At 55.9% G+C, this 23,511-nt stretch overlaps 1 protein-coding gene across 3 annotated transcripts in view; it reads left to right on the top strand.

The window, feature by feature from the left end:
• LOC136398687 (transmembrane protein 181) overlaps positions 1-23,511 on the top strand; it is a 62,030-nt gene that overhangs the window by 10,944 nt on the left and 27,575 nt on the right. Inside the window, exons 1-6 of one of the 3 annotated variants that reach the window (XM_066372921.1) lie at positions 702-819; positions 10,859-10,890; positions 11,007-11,110; positions 15,793-15,848; positions 17,877-17,967; positions 21,863-21,984. In XM_066372921.1, coding sequence (XP_066229018.1) covers positions 11,017-11,110; positions 15,793-15,848; positions 17,877-17,967; positions 21,863-21,984 — 363 coding nt within the window. In that variant the 5' untranslated portion in view covers positions 702-819; positions 10,859-10,890; positions 11,007-11,016. Of the gene's footprint in view, positions 1-678; positions 820-10,858; positions 10,891-11,006; positions 11,111-15,792; positions 15,849-17,876; positions 17,968-21,862; positions 21,985-23,511 lie in introns of those variants that run through there. The other 2 variants (XM_066372920.1, XM_066372922.1) reach the window with 2 other exon arrangements.

The raw sequence follows: 23,511 nt of genomic DNA, 5'->3' as shown, positions 1-23,511 counted from the left end.
GGAGCCACACCCACACTTCCTGAGGGACAGCGCTTGTACTGGGGACTGAACATCTGCATGCACTGCAGCTGTTATCTAGAAAAGATTTGCAGAAGGTACCAGAAAAAGTCAGAACTGCTTTCCTGTTATCACTCAAGGTGTCAGAGGTCTGCCCTGGCTTTTTCCCTCTCTCAGGTCACAAACCTCTTTGGGAATATGGAAAGTTAATAGAGACTCCTCCCAGAAAAATGCAATCACCATAGTGTCTTTGAGACAACCGCAGGGCATTCATGGATTCCATTCGTGTGCCCCATTAAGATGTCCTGGAAGCAGAGGGGTGGCTGAGTGGTCCCCTCCGCTAAGGACAAGGAGTAAGGGTCAAGTCATTCATTCATTCATTCATTCATCATTTGTTAATTAATTCATTCGTGAACCTTTGAGCCAATCTGTGTGCTCTAGACCTCTGGGCCGATCTTTGCGCTCTAGACTCACCGCACGCCCATCCACCCCAGCCCCCGGCTTGGGCGCGCAAGGGCTCCCAGAGCTCGTCCCCTAACCTTCCTGGCTGCGCCCCCTTCACTCCGGCCACGCCCCCTCCGGCTGCCCGGCCACGCCCCCTCCGGCTGCCCGGCCACGCCCCCTCTGGCTGCCCGGCCACCCCTCCTGGCCCCGCCCACCGCCGCGCCGGCCGCTTCCGCGCACGTGACCGCGCGGCGCTCGGAGGACTCCACGGACCCAGCTGTCGCTCGGGTTGCGGCTCTGGCTGCCGCGGGGGCGGGGCGGCGCTGGGTGTGCCTGGGCCAGGGCCGGGGACGACCCCCGGGGCGCCGCGATGGAACCGTGAGTGCGGGCCCGGGAGGACGGGCGGCGGGGCTGGGGTGTCCCCGGGCGCCCGGGCCCGCGCTTGGGTCTCCGGCGTCCCGCTCCCGCGAGCCCTGCAGCCGGGTCCTCCGCCCACGGGGGCGCAGGAGGGGCGCCGCCGGGCTGCGTAGGGGGGGCTCGGCGAGGGACTTCCCGGCCTGCCCGCCCGCCCTGCGCAGTGGGGTTGGGGGCCGGGATCCGGGAGCGGCCTCGGCCCGAGCGCGCCCGGGAGGGCCCTCGAGATGCTCCGGGTGACCCCGTCCCCCGCGGGCAGCCCGGGTGGGATGCCGGGGGCGTGGGCTGCGCCTGGAGCCCCTTGCCCCCTTTCTTCGGTTGACTCCGGTCCTCCCCCCGGAAAGGCGCGGCCCCCGCGGGGTCCGTGGCCCATTCATCACCTCTCCGTGAAAAGCGCCGCGCCGGTGCAGGGACGCGCTTTCCGGGGGCGTTTCGGTGACGCTGGCGCGTTGGGGGCCCGCCACAGCTTCTTCACATCTCGGGGATGCCGAGTCCTAGGGGTTTTACAGTCTGTTGACTTTGGGCCTCACTACCTCCGTGAAGTTCAGGGCTTTTAATGAGGAAGAACCTGTCCAGGGCCCCAGAGACGCCATCCCTGAAGCTTGCTATTGACGTAGCAGTCACCTCGGTGACTCTCCAGAAAAGGAGAGAGAATTAAAAAGAAGTTTAGCACTTGAGTTACAGTTGCAGAAAGTCACGGACACGGACGCCGTGAGCTTCTGCTCTATGGCCGACGACTGGAGGGCAGGTTCCCACAATCCAGGGCAGACTGAAGACAGGACTGTGCTTCTCTGTGTGCTTGGGGTGTCAGACGCCCGGAGGGTTTGCACTGAACCTCTGCTGCTTTCTCTGACTGTGGACATAGGGGAGTAAGTTCCGGGCTGTTTGTCCAAATGCAAACACGTATGATGGAAGGAAAGTTTTTTTCTTCTTGCTATCTCGGAAGTTTCTGACCTTAGCACAGTAGAGGCAACCAGACTAGCACTAGCTTCAAACGTCAGTTCTCCATAACAGGTTTAAAGGTCTTTGAATTAAACCCCAGGTGGAGGTGGGTCAGCATGCCTGCCTCTGCACCACGCCAGGAGGCACTGTTCATTTGTGGGATATGTGACTAGCAGCAGGTGGAACACCGCAGGAAGGGTGCCTTCTGGAGGTGGGCAAGTTGTAAGCCTGTAGCAGACTGACAGCTGGCATGTTATAGGAGGTTCTGTGGCCTATGGTTTTCCTTGGGTCTGCACAGCAGCCCTGGGGGTGTGTGTGGTGGTATTAATCCCTTTCATAGGACATTGAGAAGCAGAGGGTTTGACGTGGTGTGAGTGTGAGCCTGCTGGAGTCCTGTGCTGTCTGTCCGGTGACTTAGTGGCAGTCTGCCCCACTGTGGAGTGGTGGGCAGCGTGGATTGCCCTGGAAGCTGTGCATCAGGCTCCGTTAAGCAAGTGCTGAGAGGTGGATGTGCTTATCTGGAGGTCAGCCAGCCACCATCTTCCAGATTTCAGAACGGTACTGACCTGGGAATCAGAATAAGTCTTTGGCAGCAAATAAAAATCCTGGGAGAAAACAAGCCTGAAAATCCAAAGGGTGTACTGGACTTAAGTGCCCCGGGAGAGAGGGGGTCAGAGGCCAGAGTGCTCTTGTTTGCAGGTGTGACTGAGCCCAGTGCTGAGAAGGATGACAAGTTGCCAGAACAGGAAGAGAAGCTGGAGAAATAATGGGGTGGGGAAGAATGAAGAGAATGGAGGGCCTGGGCGCTCAGTGTGGGGTCCGTGGCACGCAGGTCCTGGCCCCGTGACCACCCTGCTCACGTGCTGCCCAGCCTGTTCTTTTAAAAAGGACAGGAGAGAGTACCATTCAAACCAGTCAGAATAAAGCATTTCCGGTTCTTAAAGCTTTACATTCAAGTTTCCTGCAAACGCCATTCCTTTCCTGATAACCGGGGAAGTGAGAGATGCTGGGAGTTCAGGAGGAAGGACGGAGGGCGGGTCTCAAATAGTTGTTGTCAAGACTTCCTGTTGAGCTCCTGCTGCACATAGTTGAGATTTCTCAGGTACATTTGTTGCTTTACTCTTACTGAAGCATTTCTCTATAAACTTAAATATGGTTGGTGTGCTGTCTGTGTCTTGCTTGGCATTTACATCCTGTTTTTAGAGAGTGTATTCTATGTGTCCCTTTCATCCTGGGACACTTAAGTGCCAGCAGCGAAGGGGTGGCTCAGCTTGGTTAACAGTGGAGCCCTGCCGTGGCTTCTGTGTCCCAGGCTTCCCGAGAGTCCTGGTGCTTAAGGGAGCACCAGGCCTCGGTCAGTATCCTGGTCCTGCAACCATGGAGTTATGATATTTAGGATTGTGTCTCTTAGAATATTCCCCTTTACCCCTGCCCTGGACCAAAATGATCTCTAGAACTAAGACATAACAGAGTGTTTACTTTGTAAATATATACTTTATATACGTCATTTTATGTAATCCTCAGAGCCACCCACCCCAGGAAGGAGTTTCTGTCATCCCCATGTGACAGATCAGGAAACTGAGGTACAGAGAAGCCGGGTGAGTTTCTCAAGTTCAGTTAGTAAGGTGCAGAGCTGAGGCTGAAGCCTGGGCAGCCGGCCCAGATCTCACGCTCTTGACGTCCACTCTACCTCTGCGCAGTAACGGTGGCGGTGCCTGAGCCCTGTGCGCATTCTGTTTGTCTCTGGTTCACAGATGTGGGCACCGAGGCCCAGGCTCATCCACCTAGGACGTGGGGGAGCCAGGATTTGAACCCAGCAGACAGGCACCCGGCTAGGACTTTGGATCGCAGAAGAGATTATTTTTATACAGATTACAAGAAAAGTTAAACCTTAACTAAAATGGAAGAGGACCGAGAGAGTGCAAGTCTCTTCCTAATTTCCGGATTCCAGTGTTTAATTCTTCTGTGGGAACTCCAGGCGTGAGTTGAGTTGAATAGGTAGCAAATTTAGTAATTACTGAACTCTTCAGTCAGAGTTACCCGCCCTAGGCCTGACCTGTGGTGGCCCTACTGCGAGGCCCTGACACAGGATGGAGTCAGTTTGTAAGCCCTCGGCCTCCCGCTGCAGAGGGGCATGCGGGTGGTCCCGGCTTGTGTGCTGTTGGCTTGCCCTCCCTGCCCCTGCCCCTCCCCCTGCACCGCCGGGTGATTCCCGCACCCTCTGCTCACCCAGGTTCTCTCCGTGTGCAGTCATTCTGGCCAGGCCCCTGGAGAGGAACCCTGCCTGCTCGCCTCCCCACTTCCTTCTAGTGCTCTGTCATCAGCTCTGTCTGGGTCCGCGTGGGAGGGAGCGGTGCTGAGTGGGAAAAGGAATGTTGGCTTCAGCGGTTCTGGAGAGTTCACCCACCCTAATGGGGACCCTGGCCTTCCCCCTGGAGGAATAGGGAGGAAGGTCGTGTGACCGTGTGACGGGGATGTGTGACCTGGGGGGCTGCCATCCCGGAGGCAGCGTCTGCTTAGAGCCACTGCAGCCAGTTCGTAGATGTAGAGGGCAAAGGCCGGAGCCACAAAAAACATTGAAAGACACGGTGGGAGAAAAAAAGTTAAATTCTGCAATTCGGTGGTCGGTAATTTATCGGAGGTAGCAGGGAAGATAGTAGAACACGTAGGGAACCAGAGTGAAACCAGGGAAGATTGCATAGAAATGGAGTAATCAATAGTTAGTGAACACCTGCTGTGTGTAAGGGACAGCATTGGGCCCCAAGAGGCCAGAAGGAGCCCCGGGTCAAGGGATGCATGAAAGTGTATGAGCAATTGTCACCTACAGTGAAATCCAGCAGCGGGCGGGCAGGCGGGTGGGCGGGCGGGCGGGCGGGCGGGCGAGCACCTCCTGTCTGGCAGCCGGGGTACAGCTGCTTCCTCGGTGGTCAGGAGTCAGGACCTCCACTGAGCTGGGAAGGATGGCTACGTGCCAGCTGGAGATAGGGGTGGGGGAGGGGTGTCAACCATCACGCATTCTGAAGGGGTTGTGCCAGGTGCCTGGAGCTAGCGGGTTTCCATGCCTGTGTGATTTTTAACTTTGTTTTACAGTTTGAGTATACATATCAATGGAAGCTTTTAGTTCTAATAGAATACCATGTAAAAAGTGGCTTAAGCAACAGGGAGGGGTCTCCGGAAATTGAGCTGGGCAGGCCCAGGGTGAACTCAGGGGCTCCGTGTCTCTGGTGACCAGGATGGTTTCCCTGTCTCATCTCTCCGTCCCGGGCCTGTTGGCAGTGTCCACCTCTTCCTCAGCCACCCGGGCAGTGCTCACGTATGCAGTGATATCCATGGAGGACACGGGGTTTCCCTGTCACCCAGCTCTGCATTAGGTGGGGAAACCTTTCCTTGGAGCACGGGGTCAATTTCCCACAGGGGCTGTACCCCAGTGGGGGGGGTACACTGGGGAGGGGAGGGTCCGGCATGGTTGGCCTCTGTTACAGGAGGCTGGTCTCGCTGGCAGGGGACCTGGTGGGAGGAGCAGAGTGGCCCTGGTCAGACAGCAGTTGGTGCTTCTGTCCTGCCCCAAAGAAAACCACTTCACCTCCCGTGCCTCCTCTTCCTTTAGAACGATGTGGGCCTGACAGTGGGAGAGCTGTGTCCAGTGAAACAAACACGCATCAACATGGAGCAGGCATGTCAGTGACAGCTGGTTGTGAAGCGTTTGGCAGTCACTCCGAGTGAGAGGGAAGCCACTGGAGAGTTTTGAGTGGAGATTGACCACAGCTGGCTGACCCCGGAGTGGCTGGGTGGGGTGCTAAGGGTGGAAGCAGGAAGACCAGGAGCGGCGCTGCAGCCCAGAGGAAGGGGGCAGAGGCCAGGCCAGGGAAGTGAGGAGGGCTGAGTCTCCGTATGTGTCGAAGGCTTTGCAGACACGTTGTGTGGGGAGAAGACAGATGTTGACGATGACTCCATAACTTGGCCTGTGCCCATAGAAGGTTAGAGTGGCCATTTTCTGAGGTGGGAAGACTGCAGGTCAGGGTCACTGGAAGACCAGGTTTAGGCACATCATATTTGAGATGCTGACCAGACAGCCAAGTGAAGACATCAAGCAGGCACTTCTCGTAGGTCTGGGCTGACATGGGAATTGTTCATATGTTCATTGTCACTAAAGCCTGAAACAGGATGAGGGTCACCAAGGGAGGGGGAGCAGAGGTGGGGAGAGAGACAGAGCAGTATTATGCAAATATGTCCCAGGAAGATGATATGACACTTGGACTGGAGAGCCCTGCAGAATGTCTTCTAATGAGAACCGATGTCTCCACAGACCTCACCTTATTTGGAGTGGCCCTTGGGGGAGTGGCTAGGAGTGTGTGTAGTGAGGAAGGCCAGGCTCACCTGCGCCTGGATCATGGCCTCATCCCTGGGCTTGGTTTTCCAATGAAGGTATTTTTAGTTTCTCCAGGAAATATGTCTGTGAAATTTTAAATCACTCATGAAATTGAAATTAATTTAGAAGGTACCTAGAGTCCACATTGGCCCTAAAGGGACAGTCTGTGCCATTGCATTTGAAAGGTCATCCGAGGGCCTGGGGCTCCAAGTAGGCCAGAGTTTTAGGGTATGTGTGCTCGGTGCTGAGTGTGGAGAGGTGCGGGGCCTGCAGAAGAAGACTGACCGTGGGTCTCGTCAGGAAAAAGAATTGAGAGACCGAGCTGCAGGCTCTTGTAGGAAGTCTCTCTGCCCTGGGTATCTAGGTTGGAGGTTTCCTGAGCTGCCGTGCCTGACCTGGCCAGGCCCTGGGGAAGTGAGGAGCCCTCTCCCTGCTCCCGGGCCTCTCGTCACCAATTTGAGGGCACGACATGAACACTCGTGCGATAACTAAAGAAAGTTGAGGTTTCCTGAGTGCCTGTCACGAGCGGGCTGGTACCGGGTCTGCGTGGCTGTGCTGGGAAGCACTGCAGAATTCACGCCCGGAGCCTGATGCTGGCGTCCAGGACTGCCCCTGGCACTCAGAGCTTTGCAGCCCAGAGCCAGTTACCTGCCCTTCTCAGCCTGGGCTGTCTCATCTGGGCAGGGGCACTCGTGGTCCCTCCCTCAGAAAGTGGTGGTGGTGACTAAGGAACGATCTGGGGGGCATTGAAAGCTGTTAGGAACAGTGTGAACTTGGTCAAGTTGGCTCCGGGGAGTCACGCAGGCTTTGTGCAGGGGCCGCGTGGGGAGAGCACGGCTGCCCACAGAGGAAGCCATGTGCGTGTGCGTGTGCGTGTGTGTGTGTGCAGGAGGGGACTGGTGTGGGCTGTGTGGGGCAGGACCAGTGTGCGGGAAGGAAGGGAACCAAGGAAGGACAGGCACTGCTTCCCAGCGGGGAGTGTGGGATGGACGAGAGGATGGCGGAGGGAGGATGGTGGAAGAAGGGATCGCAAGGTTTCAGGATGTGTAGAGGCAGGAAATGGGGAGCGGAAGCAGGTTTTTCATTTACGTTGTTTTGTTTTTTAATGGGTTCAGTTTTAAATCTGTCGATCATAAAGTGCAGTAGGACTTCTAAGTAAAAATGTCTTGGGGGGCGCTGCTTCCGAGGGGCGTCAGGGATGGTTCCTGGGGGCAGAAAGGACTGTTGGTCAGCCCGCGTCGGAGCCCAGGGTCTGTCCCAGGATCTGTCCTGTGTCTCGGGCTGGAGAACGTCCAGAAGAGGGAGGGTGAGAGCAGAGGAGGAGACCGAGGGTGGGCAGAGGCGTCTGGCTGGCAGACGGTGTGTATTTTCTGCATCACCGTCTTGCCTCTGCGCATTTACAAAAACATTCCCCCGTCAGTGATCTCATCGTGGAGTGTAAACGCTGTCCGCTTACCGAGGCGTGCTGGACTGTCGGTTGGTGTCGGTTAGCTTGGTTGTTAGAAACACGAAACACGTTGGCATTCCAGCAGGGAGGTGGAATAGGAAGTTGGTAGAGAAAAAGTGTGCTGTGAGGCAGCGGGGGGTGTGAGAGGTAGAGGTGAACTGGCAGGGGACATGTGCCCTGAGCGGTCTCACCGTGGCCTGACTCCTCACTGCTGCTGTGGCCGCTCCTCCTGTCTTTATGTGCTCATCTCCGAGTTTTGTCATCCTGTGTGACAGTGTAGACTTATTATTTGTCTGGAATAGGGTGATGTTCCTGGGCTGTCAGCGTCTCTAGTGTTACAGCTTCAAAGCTTTTAGACGGGAAGTCTAGGCAGAAAGAACTCGGACAGGGAGGCACTGTCGCATGGAATTGTGCTGTGGTGCTGACTCCCCACCCTGTGACTGGAGGGTGTCTCTGCTCCCCAGGCCCCCCCCCAAAGGAGGCACCCTAAAAGGTTTACTGCTTGTCAGGAAATGCAGACGGAGCGGAAATGAGGCTTGTTGCCCACCCTGTCCCAGCAAGCCTGGTCACCGGGGTGGTTGTGCCTGGCGACATTTTCTTAAGTAGGGGCTGCTTTCTCTGTCTTTTTTCTGAATTGGGTGATGCTTGATTTTCTAATTTCTTGCACCAGGAAATTTTCTAGTAAAATCAATTTAAGTGGAAGTTTTTATTTGCTGTTTATTTGTTTTTAGAGAGAAGCAGAGAGAGATAGAGACAGGAACATCAAGTTGTTCCTCTGTGTGCCCTGATGGGATCAAACTGGTAAACTCTGCACTTTGGGACGATGTTCTGACCAACCAACGAATCTGCCCAGGGCTTAATTATATATTATATATATATAATAAATATATATATATAGTGTGTGTGTGTGTTTACACATATACATACACACACACATATATATGTATGTATTTTTTAGAGAGACAGAGAGGAAGAGAGAGAAGGGGGAGGGGGAAAGGAAGCATTTATTTGTTGTTCCACTCAGTCATGCATTCACTGGTGGCTTCCCATGTGCCCTGACTGGGGATGGAACTGGTCATTTCGGGATGACGCTCTAACCGACTGACGTGATCGGCCAGGGCCGAAAGTTTGGGGAGAAAATTGGGGAGACACGGGGAGGGTGGTGTGCTGCCGCTTGGTCTTGTGCTGCGTGGTCCCTTCCTTAAGTCTCTTCAGGATCCTTCTCACCTGCTAATAATAACTGTGCTTTTGTAACCATTGACAATGTGTTCTAAAAATAAGACATTTAAATAACACTACTCTTATTCTGTTTTCCTCTGCTCCCAAGTAACCTCCCTCTCTGCTTTAGCCTCGGCTGGGAGCCCTTAGTCCTCAAAGCCTTGGCCCCATGGGGTTCAGGTTGCCCTGAGAGCAGCAGAATGGGGTACCATGCATGACCTTGTGTAATTTTTTAAACAACCTCAGGTTACAGAAGAGGGGCCGGGGCACCCTCGCCCGCTGCCCTCACATTGGCCTCTCGGAACCGGGGCACACTCAGCACGACTGGGAGACCAGTGTGGGTGCAGTGCTGTCTTCACTGACTGCACGCCCCAGGGTCTCGTCCCTTCAGTCTGTGGAAGGTTTTCAGAGTGAGAAGGCCATGTGCAGCTGCGGGGAGACCTCCCCTTCTGCAGGGTGTCAGCGTGCATTTCAGAAGTGCTGGGGCAGCGCCCAGAGCCCGGACACCTGGGGATAACAGACAAGTGACAGAGGAGACCTTGTTCTCCGCCAGCACTGCATTGCACAGGGCTTCCCCGGAAGGGCTTTCGTGGAGCCGTTCCCCTTAGCTGCCCTGCTTCCCAGAGCCTTTCCCCAGGGAGCGGCAGTTACTGCTGGGGCGAGAGCTGTGACCACTTAGGCAGGTTCCCCCTCCCCAGCCTCAGTTTCTCCATGTGCACATTGAAGGGGGTGGACTTCCTCCCTGAGGTAATTTCTGGCTCTAATATTTTAGGGCTTTCAGGCTTTATAATCTCTGGGTCTAAAACCTAGCTGGGCCCAGGCCACTTCATCCACTGGCTGTCTCTTCTCACACACAGCAGAGTCGCATGTGGCTCAGTCATTGGGCCTGAGCCCTAAAGGAAAAGCTTGAGGTCATTCCTATATTTCTTCAGGGTGACACTGACCTTCACCATCACTTGCCCAAAGGCCTGGCCGGTCCAGCTGGAGAGAACAAGGCCACGTTGGCTTATGGGCCCCACCTTTGCCCTGAGATCCGCCCAGCTGGCATCTGGCCTTGTAAGGGAAAGGGTGTGTGTGTGTGAGCCTCCGACCACAAAGCAAATAACCTTATCCTGTTGGTTCAAAGCCTGTCCCTCCCCCTCCTGGGGTGGGGGGTGTGCTGTTACCTATGAGGCAGGAGGAGGCAGAAAAACTCCCTCCTGCTGTCTCAGCTTCCTAGACCAGGAAGTGCTAGAGGCGTGAAAAGCAAAGGCAGAGGATCCCTCCCCTGGCTCTCATCTCTCTGGGTTTACGGGCTCCTCTTCAGGCGCCAGGGCGGAGTCAGCCCCCTCTGTGTAGTAGAGTTGGAGTAGAGCAGCCTTGCACATGTGTGTTGTCATGTCTGAGGCCGCCCCGCCCCTAGGACTGGACATGGCCGTGTGTCCTGCTGAGCCCCACACCTGTGTCTTCTGGCCTTCACCGATTTTTCGTTAGTTTGCCCACTTCTGATGGAGGGAGTTATAAAAGAGCAGTGACACCTACCCCGCCTCCTTCTTCTCCTGACCAAGGGACAAGTAGGGGTGACTAAGAGGGGACCCGAGAGGGTTAGTCTTCGGATAGGTTTCCGTGTTGGTGCTCAGTTACGGAAAACTGCAGGCAGCCTGCTTAGTTGCACCGAAACCAGACCCTCACAGTGGAGGTCAGGGAACAGAACCCTGCGGGTCCATGGGAAGACCAGGTAGGGAAGGTGGTGCTGGCGGCACCGGGAGTCCCCAGTCTGGGCCTGAGTGTGACAGCTGGCAGGGAGAGCTGTGTGCTTGCACGGGAGTGACTCCGGGGCCTCCAGCATGGCTCTGCTCTGCTCTGGCGGCTGGAGGTGGGATGTGTGGAGAGGGGTCCGGCCCTCCGTGTGTGGTGTGGAGGCGTGTGCCCTGTGTGGGCATGGAGGACAGCCTGTCGTCCTGCCACAAGGGGTAGGGTTTGGCTGGCGCTGCCAGGTGGCAAAGGCCCTTTTCATGAGCATGCCGAATGTCACCCACTCCCTGCAGGGGCCATGAGGTCACTGAGACTGTGTTGTCAGGTGGGTCACCTGGTTTCAGAATAGGCCCGATTCTGAGGGGAGGGGTGGCAGGTGGGGAGGGCCTCCTGTGGGCTGAGCTGCCCCTGCTGCCCCTCACCCTGGCTTCTGCCCCGCAGGCTGGCGCCCATGCGGCTGTACACGCTGTCCAAGCGCCACTTTGTCCTCGTGTTCGTCGTCTTCTTCGTCTGTTTTGGCCTCACCGTCATTGTCGGGATCAGAGGTAAGCTGCAGATTTTGATCATCTTCTCATATACTGTTACCCTGGTCCAGCCTGGCCCAGCTGAGCCCTGTTTCCTCCACCGAGGCCCATCTTGGGGGGTGAAGCCATTTCTCTCCGCACCTGCTGGGTGGAGTGACCCTTGTCCTGCCCCGCACAGCAGCCAGGGCCTGAGTCCAGTGTGGCAGCCCTGGGCGGCTTTCACTGTGTACGTTTGACTGGTCAAACATTTCTGGAGAGTCTCTTGTGTGCCAGGATTGTGTTTGGGCGCAGGGAACCCGGGGCATGCTGGCTGACGCAGGAGACAGGCCGTGTGAGCGTCCAGTGCGCGAGTGGGGGGAGGGCCCGAGATGGGGGAGCATGCGGCTGTGTGGCTGCAGGGGTGCGGGGAGGCCGCTCTGGTGACACCCCAGCTCCTGGCAGGAAGGAGCCTGTGAGTGGCTTTGGCCTTGTCAGGGCCCCAGGTGCCCTGTGGACCCTTAGTGTGCTGTTTGAGCGGAAGAGAAATGGATTTCTGAGAACCTCGTGAAACCAGCCGACTTCTCTGGTCCTCAGTTTTTCATCTCTGGGAGAGGGGGTTGAACAGGACCATTTAAAGGGCATTTTTGAAGCTAAAATTGTTATGGTCTGTGCCTCAAAAGACTAGTTCCTTAGGCTACACTGAGACCTGGGTTGGCGGACAGACTGAGGAAACTGGGGAGAGGGTATCATTTCAGTGCCGTTTCCCTGCTGCTGATGAAGATGATGATGGTGACAACGGCGACTATAGCCAACCTCATTTTCCTTCCCCCGAAGTCACCAAGGAATAGCAATTCCATTAATCACAGCTCAAGACAACAGTCATCATCTTACTTGATTTTCACAGCTGTCCCTTAAGATGGGTAGGGGAGCATTAGTATTCTTGAGGTCTGCCGTCTCACGGGACCTCAGCCAGCTCTTGTTTCCTTCAGCCACCTCTCAGACATCCGGGACTGCGTCCACCTTCACTCTTGCAGAAGTGAAAGGCGGTGCTTCCAGGCTGAGATAAGAAAAACAATTGTCTGGATTTTCTCATCCTTTCCCTTTTTCCATAGAGCACTAGAATTGGTCAGGGTTCTCCAGAGAAACGGACCAATAGTTTGAAACAGACCCAGAGGCTGTCTGGAGGTCCAGATCTAGTATAAGGAGTAGCCCATGTGACGATGGAGGCCTAGGAGGGCGGATGGAGGCCCAGGAAGGCGGACGGTGGAGTTGCAACCTGTGTCCCAAGGCCTGAGAGGAGGAGGGCTGGTGCTGTAAGTTCCGATCTAAGTCCAAGTCCAAAGACCAGAGAGACCGATGTCCCCACTCGAAGACAGAGAGCGCAGATTCTCCCCCAACTCAGCCTTTCTCCTTCTAACCCGGCCTCCAGTTAATTGGATGGGGTCCAGCCTCTTGGGGAAGGCAGACTGCTTTATTCACCTGCCCCTTCAAGTGTCAGCCCCATCCACAAACAGCCCCCCACACACTTAAGAGTGACGTTTAACCTAATACATGGGCACCCTGTGGCCTTGTCAAGTTAACATATAAAATTAACCATCACAAGTCTACCCCTTGTCTGCCTGGCATCCATATGCATCTCGTTTAAATCGTAATCAATCTCCAGATAAAGACAATAACAAGGCATAATCCCACCTGATGTGGCACAAGCACCCTGCATACAACCAAAAACACACAAACCCTTTCCCCAGAAGAGAGTAAGTCCTTGAGTGATGTTCACTCTTCGCATATCCTGTAACTTAAATACTGTGATGTAAAGTTAATGGTACTTAAATACTGTGTTATAAAAAAATACATCTCTAGCCTGACCAGGCGGTGGCGCAGTGGATAGAGCGTCGGACTGGGATGCAGAGGACCCGGGTTCGAGACCCCGAGGTCGCCAGCTTGAGCGCGGGCTCATCTGGTTTGAGGAAAAGCCCACCAGCTTGAACCCAAGGTCGCTGGCTCTAGCAAGGGGTTACTCGGTCTGCTGAAGGCCCGCGGTCAAGGCACATATGAGAGAGCAATCAATGAACAACTAAGGTGTTGCAATGCAATGCGCAATGAAAAACTAAAAATTGATGCTTCTCATCTCTCTCCGTTCCTGTCTGTCTGTCCCTGTCTATCCCTCTCTCTGACTCTCTCTCTGTCTCTGTAAAAAAAAAAAAAAAAAAAAAATACATCTTGTGTTACTTGATTAGGGAATAAGCAAGGTATGAAAACAGATGTTTGCTTTATATATATTTATGCATACAACAGACATGTGCAACAAAATAAGGAGGAAATACTTAGGACAGTCCAAGTCCTTGTTTCTGTTACTAGTTACGTGGTCCTGGCTGGACTCCTAACTGCCTGTCCCACTACCCTTTGCCTATCCCGCTGCCTTCAGCAGGCATCTCCGGTGGTCATGGCTCTTTACCTGGTGGGGTGACCCAGACCTTCCTTCCTGAATGGTCCTAGTCCTCCACTGGCTGCAGTCACAGGACGTGGTGATCCGAAGAGACCGCGCCAGGAGCCCAGTGTCCCCTGGCAGTCAGGACCGCCCCGCCCGCACAGGAACTCCCTTTGTTTATCTAGAAGCACAAGGAGCCCCAAGTGCCCGCATAGCAGTCTTAGCCTCCGTTTCAGCGGAATCATCGTCGTGTCTCCTGGTAGAAGTAAGGCCTCCAGGGAACAGAAGCAAGCATGGTGCTGTGGGGTCCCTAGGGGTCACTAGAGGTAAGAGTGAGTGGTGGTGCCACTCCCAGTTTTACCAATTACTCCAGTGGAGTTTGTTTTCCCAACTCGGTGGCCGCAGTGCCCACTGTAAGTGAGGTCTGGCTACAGAGAAGGCAGTCATGGGCTTTAAGGATGCTGGGCTCCCCTCACTAATCTGCAGAATGGTAAAAGAGATGTCTCTGAACCTCACAGTAGGTCTTAAATGGCAAATCCCCCAAGCCTCTGAATCCCTCCCTCCACATTAAAGCGAGGCAGGTGCCACATTTCTGATTGGCTCACTGGGGACCATGGTTTAGCCAACCAACCAACCAAATTGTTCGGGTCCTTCCTAACTCCCCGAGCTACAGCGCTCAGTGCAGAGCCTCTGCGGGGTGAGCCGTGTCTCCCAGTTCGGCCTGCCCCTGCCTTCCGTTCCTTCCACCGCACGTTCTCTGATGTCTGTCCGTGGAAGTCAGGAAAGTCAGGGAGTTCTTTTGGGGTATAGCACACCTCCTCACAGGTCACCCTTTGTACCTCTCCTAGGGGCCAGGGGACTTGAGTCCAGTTAGAGTTATGGAAGCAAAGAGTGAGGTCCTGAGAAGACTCAGAACTGTCCCGTAGGCAGTGGCCGAGGCTGAGGCCACTACCATTTTTGTAGGCAGTTCAGGGTTCATTTCACGGAGGTGCAAGGCCGCTTCCTCTGGAAGTGGGGACTCTGCCACTGACGAAGAGGACGCGTCAGAATGTCGTGGCTCAGGGTCCTTCCTCCCCTGGTTTCTCAGGATCTTCCCAGTCAGAGCCCTCGCTTGGCCCGTGGGACACCTTGCGAGGTGGGGAGCTCCCGGGGAGGTGCGGTCAGCCAGCTGCAGTGCGGGTTCGGGTCGGTTTTCAGCAGTCTCGGCCCGTGGCTGCGGAGGCACGGGGCTCTCAGGGCACACAGGAGCTTGCAGGTCACTGATGCCGCACTTGAGCTGGGAGTGCAGCCCCTGCTCACCCGTCTCCTCCACCATGTCCAGTAACATCGGGAGCCACCAGACAACCTCATTACACTTGTGAGCTGAGCATACATGTTCCCAAGTGTCATAAACAGTCTCTGAACTCCTTGCTTCCATCGGGGTTGATTGAAAATGTCCGACAGAGATCTTGAGCATATTTGCATGGACTGTCAGCGCTCTCTTTACTGCTGGGCAGAGTCATTGGCATCTTTAAATTGGAGCAGGTTAGAGACCCAATCCCAGAAACCCCAGAACCAATATATGGGAAACCCACCCTTAATAATTTAATCCTCTAGAACCCAACCAACTCTGTGGTATTCAGGGCGTCCAGAGACGGGGCCGGCGGCAGGCAGGGGGGTGGGGGGGGGTCACTGAGGCCGCTCTGGAAACTGGCATCAGGCTGAGTGTTTGTCTCCGGGCAAATGCAGCTCTAAACTGGATGAAGTCAGAGTCACAGTGTTTCCTTTGAGCTCTCCTTTGAAGAACAAAGCTTAGAAAAACTGCCGTGTAAGATTCTGTGAAGCTTCTTTATCAGTTATTTCGGGAAAGGCCTTGAGTACATATTAGCCGTTATGCTTTTCTATATACGCTACTTAATATTTTTTGAGGACTGGATTAACTAGATGAATAGGTAAGTGTCTTAGTTTTTTAGCAGAAATCTTTATGCCTTATAAAGTAGAGAGCTGCTCACAAATGCTTCTTGGACCCAGAGTGCAGAGAGCCCTCGGCGCGAGCAGAGAGGCTCGCGCACGGACGGAAGCGTGGAGATTCTCTGCATCATGTGGTGGTCGTGCTGGGCTCACCCAGTGGTGCTGTGTGTCTGTGTTTGGGTGCCGGGGTTTTACATATGGATGAAACCTCTAAAGGCCGGCCAGGAAAATAAGATCACCTCCATAGAATGTATGTCTTTCCTGGCATTTGAGAAAAACAATATCAATAAATTTATTACCAATGTGGGATATAACCTGCTTTTTTCCTTCTCTGTTTACACTTCAGGGCCCAAAGTGATCCAGACTTCTGAAGCTAATTTTTCACTGAATAATAGCAACAAGGTAAGACTGGGTGTGAGTGGCAGACGGTGGGGCGTGTAAACTCTCAGGTCACCGGGAAATGGACCTGCCTGGGAGGGCCCGCCGTGCCCTGCAGGGTGCTTCTCCGGCAGCCCGTCTCCGGGTCCCCACTGGCCTGGCGCAGACTGCCTTTCTGCTGGAGGAGGGGCCTCGGCACTGGGGAGGTCGTGGGTCATGTTGGGTGCAGCCGTTCAGCTCGGAGGGTGGATAAACTCACCCGGCTCACTCACGTCCTGTCTCACTAGGCTCTGAGTTCTGACAGCGCTCACTTTGTATGTGCCCAAGTGAAGACGTCATCTCCCTGTCCAGTGTCTAACAGTAACAGTTCTTCCTTACATGAACTCAGTTCCAATGAAATATCCCTTTTCCTTTTTAATTGTCTTCCATTCTTCACCATCTTTAGGGAAAAACAAAAGTCCTTCCAACCAGGGCCCTGGCTGGTTGGCTCAGTGGTAGAGCGTCGGCCCAGCATATGGAAGTCCAGGGTTCAATTCCCAGCCAGGGCACACAGGAGAAGCGCCCATTTGCTTCTCCACCCCTTCCCCTCTTCTTCCTCTCTATTTCTCTCTGAAGCCAAGGCTTCCCTCCCGCAGCCAAGGCTCCATTGGAGCAAAGTTGGCCCGGGCCCTGAGGATGGCTCCATGGCCTCTGCCTCAGGCGCTAGAATGGCTCCGGTTGCAACGGAGCGACACCCCAGATTGGCAGAGCATTGCCCCCTGGTGGGCATGCCGGGTGGATCCCAGTCAGGTGCATGCGGGAATCTGTCTCTCTGCCTCCCTGTTTCTCACTTCAGAAAAATACAAAAAAAAATAGGTCTCCTAACCAGGGAATTTTGTTATTCTTTTACAAACACCAACTTGTGAGAGCTCAAACAACTAAACCCTTTTATTTTTCTGCATATCAAACATACTGTTTCTCTGTAAATTGAACATACTTGCCTTCTCATGGCACCATAACTGTGTGGCTTAAATCTGATTATCTGACCCCTAATATCCCCTTGTGTGGTGTGTGCTCCCTGCTGTGGTTCCACCCTTCCAATTTTCAAATAGGCAAAAGGAGAGAAATGGCCTGAAACGTACACCTTTTAATTCTCCTCTTTGCTGCTGCTAGCTTGGAAGGGTCCCCTGCGTAGCCTATTTTCTTGTCGTCTCCTCCTCGTTTTCTTTAACGCTCAGTCCAAGAAGGGGATTTGAAGAGGTGCAGCCATGGTTTCCTGACTGTAGTTTGGTCTTTTGCATTTTCTGTCTCTCAAGATGTCAATCCTTTTTTTTGACACTGAAATGAGCAGCAGTCCCACAGAACTGACTTGCTTCCTAAGGATCATCCTCACTTCTAAAAGGTGATAGATTATCCCTTGGAAGTACGAAAACACAAAGAGCATGCATTCCTGTTCAAAGACTGCATTTCGACAGGGCTTTTCTCTGGGACCGTGGGTGAGCTGCTTAAGCAACTCTCTCCCTCCCCTCTGCCGTGGACACTGGCACTGTTGTGTTTTTTAACAGACAATTGCAGAAGTCTCACTGGCAGTCCCCTCTAATTTTTATCCCCATGGGTGTTAAGACTTTTCTAAAGTTGAGAGTAACAGACATCAAACAGCGACATGTCTGGCATAGTGATACTAAATCAGTGATTCTTGCAAATATATTTCTTTGGTGTCCATATTATCTTATTATACCTCGTACTATGCGCACTTTGAATTTTCTCCCCAAGCTGGCCTGCTCTTGCTATGTAAGTAGGGTATTGTCCCAGGGCAGCGGGTGGTAGAAACCGCCTGTCTAGAGATTCTCATGAGGCACAGAAGTGAACTGCAGCAGCACGTTAGTTCTTTCTCTTCCTGCAAGGTAGAATTTTACTCACATTGTCAAAAGGAAAACTGCATGCTGTTTCTATTTCAGCACTAACGCTCAAATTATTTTGCTAAATGTAGATTTTGGATGTTGAGATGAGGTATTTGGTCGGTGCAATGACAAGGTCACATGGGTTACTTAACTTTTTTTTCTTTTCCCTCAGCTAAAGCCAATTAAAGTGTATTCAAATCCACTGTCTACATATAATCAGCAACTGTGGCTGACATGTGTTATTGAGTTGAATCAATCAAAAGGTAAGAAGCCTGACATTTGGTCTGATGTTTATTTGTACAAAGCACCATACAGAATTTTAAAAGTTGAAAGAACTTTGAAATCTTTTAAAAGGTGTTTTAAGGTGGATTACAAGGATGGTCTTTATTCCTTATAATAGTAACAAATTGGAAGTCCTTCAGATGCCCTCATGTCCTCCAAAGTGAGTTATGATGCAGCCTTTGGAGTGCTGGTCCGGTCCCCCCCCCAGGGAGTCCCCCACCTCCAGGGAGTGCTGGTCCTCCCCCAGGGAGTCCTCCACCTCCAGGGAGTGCTGGTCCTCCCCCAGGGAGTCCTCCACCTCCAGGGAGTGCCGGTCCTCCCCCGGGGAGTCCCCCACCTCCAGGGAGTCCCCCACCTCCAGGGAGTGCTGGTCCTCCCCCGGGGAGTCCCCCACCTCCAGGGAGTCCCCCACCTCCAGGGAGTGCTGGTCCTCCCCCGGGGAGTCCCCCACCTCCAGGGAGTCCTCCACCTCCAGGGAGTGCCGGTCCTCCCCTGGGGAGTCCCCCACCTCCAGGGAGTGCCGGTCCTCCCCCGCGGAGTCCCCCACCTCCAGGGAGTCCCCCACCTCCAGGGAGTGCCGGTCCTCCCCCGCGGAGTCCCCCACCTCCAGGGAGTCCCCCACCTCCAGGGAGTCCCCCACCTCCAGGGAGTGCTGGTCCTCCCCCAGGGAGTCCCCCACCTCCAGGGAGTCCCCCACCTCCAGGGAGTGCCGGTCCTCCCCCAGGGAGTCCCCCACTTCCAGGGAGTCCTCCACCTCCAGGGAGTGCCGGTCCTCCCCCAGGGAGTCCCCCACCTCCAGGGAGTCCTCCACCTCCAGGGAGTGCCGGTCCTCCCCCAGGGAGTCCTCCACCTCCAGGGAGTCCCCCACCTCCAGGGAGTGCTGGGCCTCCCCCAGGGAGTGCCCCACCTCCAGGGAGTCCTCCACCTCCAGGGAGTCCTCCACCTCCAGGGAGTCCCCCACCTCCAGGGAGTCCTCCACCTCCAGGGAGTGCCGGTCCTCCCCCAGGGAGTCCTCCACCTCCAGGGAGTCCTCCACCTCCAGGGAGTCCCCCACCTCCAGGGAGTCCCCCACCTCCAGGGAGTGCCGGTCCTCCCCTAGGGAGTCCCCCACCTCCAGGGAGTCCCCCACCTCCAGGGAGTCCTCCACCTCCAGGGAGTCCCCCACCTCCAGGGAGTCCCCCACCTCCAGGGAGTGCCGGTCCTCCCCCAGGGAGTCCCCCACCTCCAGGGAGTCCCCCACCTCCAGGGAGTGCTGGGCCTCCCCCAGGGAGTCCTCCACCTCCAGGGAGTCCTCCACCTCCAGGGAGTGCCGGTCCTCCCCTGGGGAGTCCCCCACCTCCAGGGAGTCCCCCACCTCCAGGGAGTGCTGGTCCTCCCCCAGGGAGTCCCCCACCTCCAGGGAGTCCCCCACCTCCAGGGAGTCCCCCACCTCCAGGGAGTGCCGGTCCTCCCCCAGGGAGTCCCCCACCTCCAGGGAGTCCCCCACCTCCAGGGAGTGCTGGGCCTCCCCCAGGGAGTCCTCCACCTCCAGGGAGTCCCCCACCTCCAGGGAGTGCTGGGCCTCCCCCAGGGAGTCCTCCACCTCCAGGGAGTGCCGGTCCTCCCCCGGGGAGTCCCCCACCTCCAGGGAGTGCCGGTCCTCCCCTGGGGAGTCCCCCACCTCCAGGGAGTCCCCCACCTCCAGGGAGTGCCGGTCCTCCCCCAGGGAGTCCCCCACCTCCAGGGAGTCCCCCACCTCCAGGGAGTGCTGGGCCTCCCCCGGGGAGTCCTCCACCTCCAGGGAGTCCCCCACCTCCAGGGAGTGCTGGGCCTCCCCCAGGGAGTCCTCCACCTCCAGGGAGTCCCCCACCTCCAGGGAGTGCTGGGCCTCCCCCAGGGAGTCCTCCACCTCCAGGGAGTCCCCCACCTCCAGGGAGTGCTGGGCCTCCCCCAGGGAGTCCCCCACCTCCAGGGAGTCCCCCACCTCCAGGGAGTCCCCCACCTCCAGGGAGTGCCGGTCCTCCCCCGGGGAGTCCCCCACCTCCAGGGAGTCCTCCACCTCCAGGGAGTGCCGGTCCTCCCCCGGGGAGTCCCCCACCTCCGGGGAGTCCCCCACCTCCAGGGAGTCCTCCACCTCCAGGGAGTCCCCCACCTCCAGGGAGTGCTGGTCCTCCCCCAGGGAGTCCTCCACCTCCAGGGAGTCCCCCACCTCCAGGGAGTGCCAGTCCTCCCCTGGGGAGTCCCCCACCTCCAGGGAGTGCCGGTCCTCCCCCGGGGAGTCCCCCACCTCCAGGGAGTCCTCCACCTCCAGGGAGTGCTGGTCCTCCCCCAGGGAGTCCCCCACCTCCAGGGAGTTCCGGTCCTCCCCCGGGGAGTCCCCCACCTCCAGGGAGTCCCCCACCTCCAGGGAGTGCCGGTCAGCTTAGATCGTTCAGCTCAGCGGCCGCACAGGGCAGGTGCTGCTGCTGCAGCCTTTGTCGGGGGTTCTGGGAGAAAACTAAGTCCTGGTGTCCCAAGGCCAAGGCTCTGTTCCCCGGGACACTTGGAAGTGTCTGGAGACACTGTGACATTTTGATTGTCACAACTGGGAAAAGAAGGAGGTGGCTAGTGGGTGGAGGCCAGGGAGGCTGCTAGATACCCCGCAGTGCACAGGACAGAGCCCCACAGCAAAGACTCGCCTGGCCTCCAGTAGCAGTGGTGCCGGGACTGAGAGCCTGCCCAGAGCAGCCGCGGCTTCTGCTGGGTGAGCTCTGCCCGCCCGGATGGGCACTAGCTATGCACGCCGGGAGACCAAGCGGCGTCACCCACGCCGGTTTCTGCGTTCATTCACAGGAGGTGCTCTGGTTGGGAAAGAATTTGAAAAGAACCCTTAGCCACAGTAAATTAAGTGAAAAAAATGCACATTAGAAAAAAACAATCCTCTTTTTGGTAACATTTTAAGAAGATAGATTTGATATTGCCATGTATTCACACTGCTCACAAAAATGAGGGGATATTTCAGAAATGAAGTGATAAAATAGCCCTAGTTTTTGTGGGCAGTCTGTATGCCTAGAAAGTGGTCTGGGAGGCTGGCCACATTCGTGGTAACTGGTTGTCTCTCGGTGGTGGGAGTGTAGTGTTTAATGCCATCTGTGCAGGTTTTGTTCTGATTTTTTAAAACAATGAGCATGTAATCAGAAAAAGGTATTGTCTAATCAGAAAAAAAATCTGTTTTTATGTTGGTATAAAATTATATTAAAAATGTATGTGGAAGCCCTGGCCGGTTGGCTCAGCGGTAGAGCGTCAGCCTGGCGTGCAGAAGTCCCGTGTTCGATTCCTGGCCAGGGCACACAGGAGAAGCACCCGTTTGCTTCTCCACCCCTCCCCCTCTCCTTCCTCTCTGTCTCTCTCTTCCGCAGCCGAGGCTCCATTGGAGCAAAGATGGCCCGGGCACTGGGGATGGCTCCTTGGCCTCTGCCCCAGGCGCTAGAGTGGCTCTGGTCGCAACAGAGCGACGCCCCGGAGGGGCAGAGCATCGCCCCCTGGTGGGCAGAGCATCGCCCCCTGGTGGGCGTGCCGGGTGGATCCCGGTCGGGCGCATGCGGGAGTCTGTCTGACTGTCTCTCCTGTTTCCAGCTTCAGAAAAATACAAAAAAAAAATATATATGTGGAAAATGAAAAAGAATTCATTAGCTATGAAATATCTGTCCTTTTGTGAATGGAACTGATGGACCTGAAGTGTGGGCGTTGACACAGGCCCTGGGGAAGGACTGCAGACAGAAAGGGTTCCCTTCGCGGCACGTGGGGGGTTCTCGAAGGTGCCGAGGCGCTCACGACCCTCCTGGGTTGTCGCAGAGCCAGGCAGGCCCCTTTTCCCGTTGGATGGGGTCCCTGACACTGAATTTCTTTCTTTTGTAGAGACGTCTATTCAGACAAGCTTTCCCATGACTGTAAAAGTTGATGGTGTAGGTAAAGATGGAACCATCATGTTCATTCACAACAAAGTTCACAATCGGACCAGGACCCTCACATGCGCAGGGGTGAGTGTGCTCGCGTGGTTCGTGATTACTTACCATGCTGCTTGATCACAGACTTGCTTTCTTAAGTAAAAGAATTCATGCCACTGTTGGTATGGAAAACTCATCTAACCACTGACACCCTTAGTAACGTACACACGTGATAGACACACATGCACAAGCACACACATAAACATGTACACAGACACACGCACACCTACTACATGCACAGACAACAGACACACAAACACCCCCCCGAGTACATGGATATCTGCTTTCACTGTTTGTGTAACTTATCCCCTGCGGTGTCCGTGGATGACTGTCGACAGGCTGCTGTCGCATACGAAGGCCTGCCACCGTCCCGTGGTCAGTTTGATCGCGGGCTCTGCGTTTTCCGCCATGGGATGAACGCCCTGGCCCATCTGGGCTGAGACACAGGCCTGTGGGAAGAGTGGCCTGCTGTTGAGCGTGTACTTCACGGGCAGCGTGTGGCGGTGGGCCGGGAGACCTGCTGCCCAGAGCAGGAAAGGAGCCCTCACCCTCGATTTCGTCAGCACCTGCTGTTGTCAGAACTGGGAGAAGCAGGCCAGGTCCCTGCGGTAGCCGTCAGTACTGCATGGTGGTGGGGGCGGTGGGGAGCACCGGGCAGAGTTTGCGTTTCAGCCCAGGGTCAGGACGGCGCTTCCCCTGCTGGGCCTCGTGCCAGGTGCTCCCCGGACGGCACTGCCTTCATCCCTCCCAGCGGGCTGCAGGGCAGGGCCTGTTATTAGAGCCCCTTTCCTATAGGAAGGACCCAAGACTCAGGGAGTCAGAACACTGGCCTCGAGCGACCCAGATGGTGAGGGCGGGGCCAGGGTTTCCGGCCATGCTCCTTTGTTCTGCAGATGGTGGCCGCAGCACGCACGCACGCACGCACGCACGCACCTCGTTGACAGCACGGAGACGCGGCCTGCTCGTCCTGGCCAGCAGGGTGCGGGTAGGGAGGACTGCTGCTCAGTGGTGGGCCGGGCTGTGGTCTCTCTCTGCTGACGGCTCTAGGACACCCTGAGGTGGGACGGAACCACTGCCTGAAGGGGCTGGGTCATTGAGGAGGAGCAGTGCTACCCTCTCCTGGCCGAATCATGGCCGTGTCCCTTCCCAGACCTGAGCAGCGGCTCTGCCGCGCTGGGCCGGCAGGTGCACAGGTGGGTGCTGCCTGGGGAAGCACTGCTCACGCCTGCCTCCACTTACCACTGTGACGGGGCGGTGCTGAACTGCAGCTCAGCAAAGCGGGACTGCACCTCTGCCTGTCTGTGCACAGGGCTCAGGTCGCATGTCGCCTGAGAGCGGGCAGTGTCGGCGCCTGCAGGAGGCATCCCCCGATCCCCACCGTGCCTGCGCACAGTAGGTGTGCATCAGGGCTGCTGAATCAGCAGGAAGGACTGCGGGTGTGGAGTCCGAAAGGACCACTGCCCAAGCAGCCGCCTGGAGTCTGGCCTCAGTACCTGGGCTTGCTGCTTCTTGGACTGAGCGGGTGATGAACAGGCGGTCAGTGACTTTGTCCTGAGTCTG

This window comes from Saccopteryx leptura, chromosome 3 (genome assembly GCF_036850995.1).
Source record: "Saccopteryx leptura isolate mSacLep1 chromosome 3, mSacLep1_pri_phased_curated, whole genome shotgun sequence".
NCBI lineage: Eukaryota > Metazoa > Chordata > Mammalia > Chiroptera > Emballonuridae > Saccopteryx > Saccopteryx leptura.
Note: the sequence above shows the minus strand (reverse complement) of the source record. Positions and strands in the feature narration are given on the sequence as shown.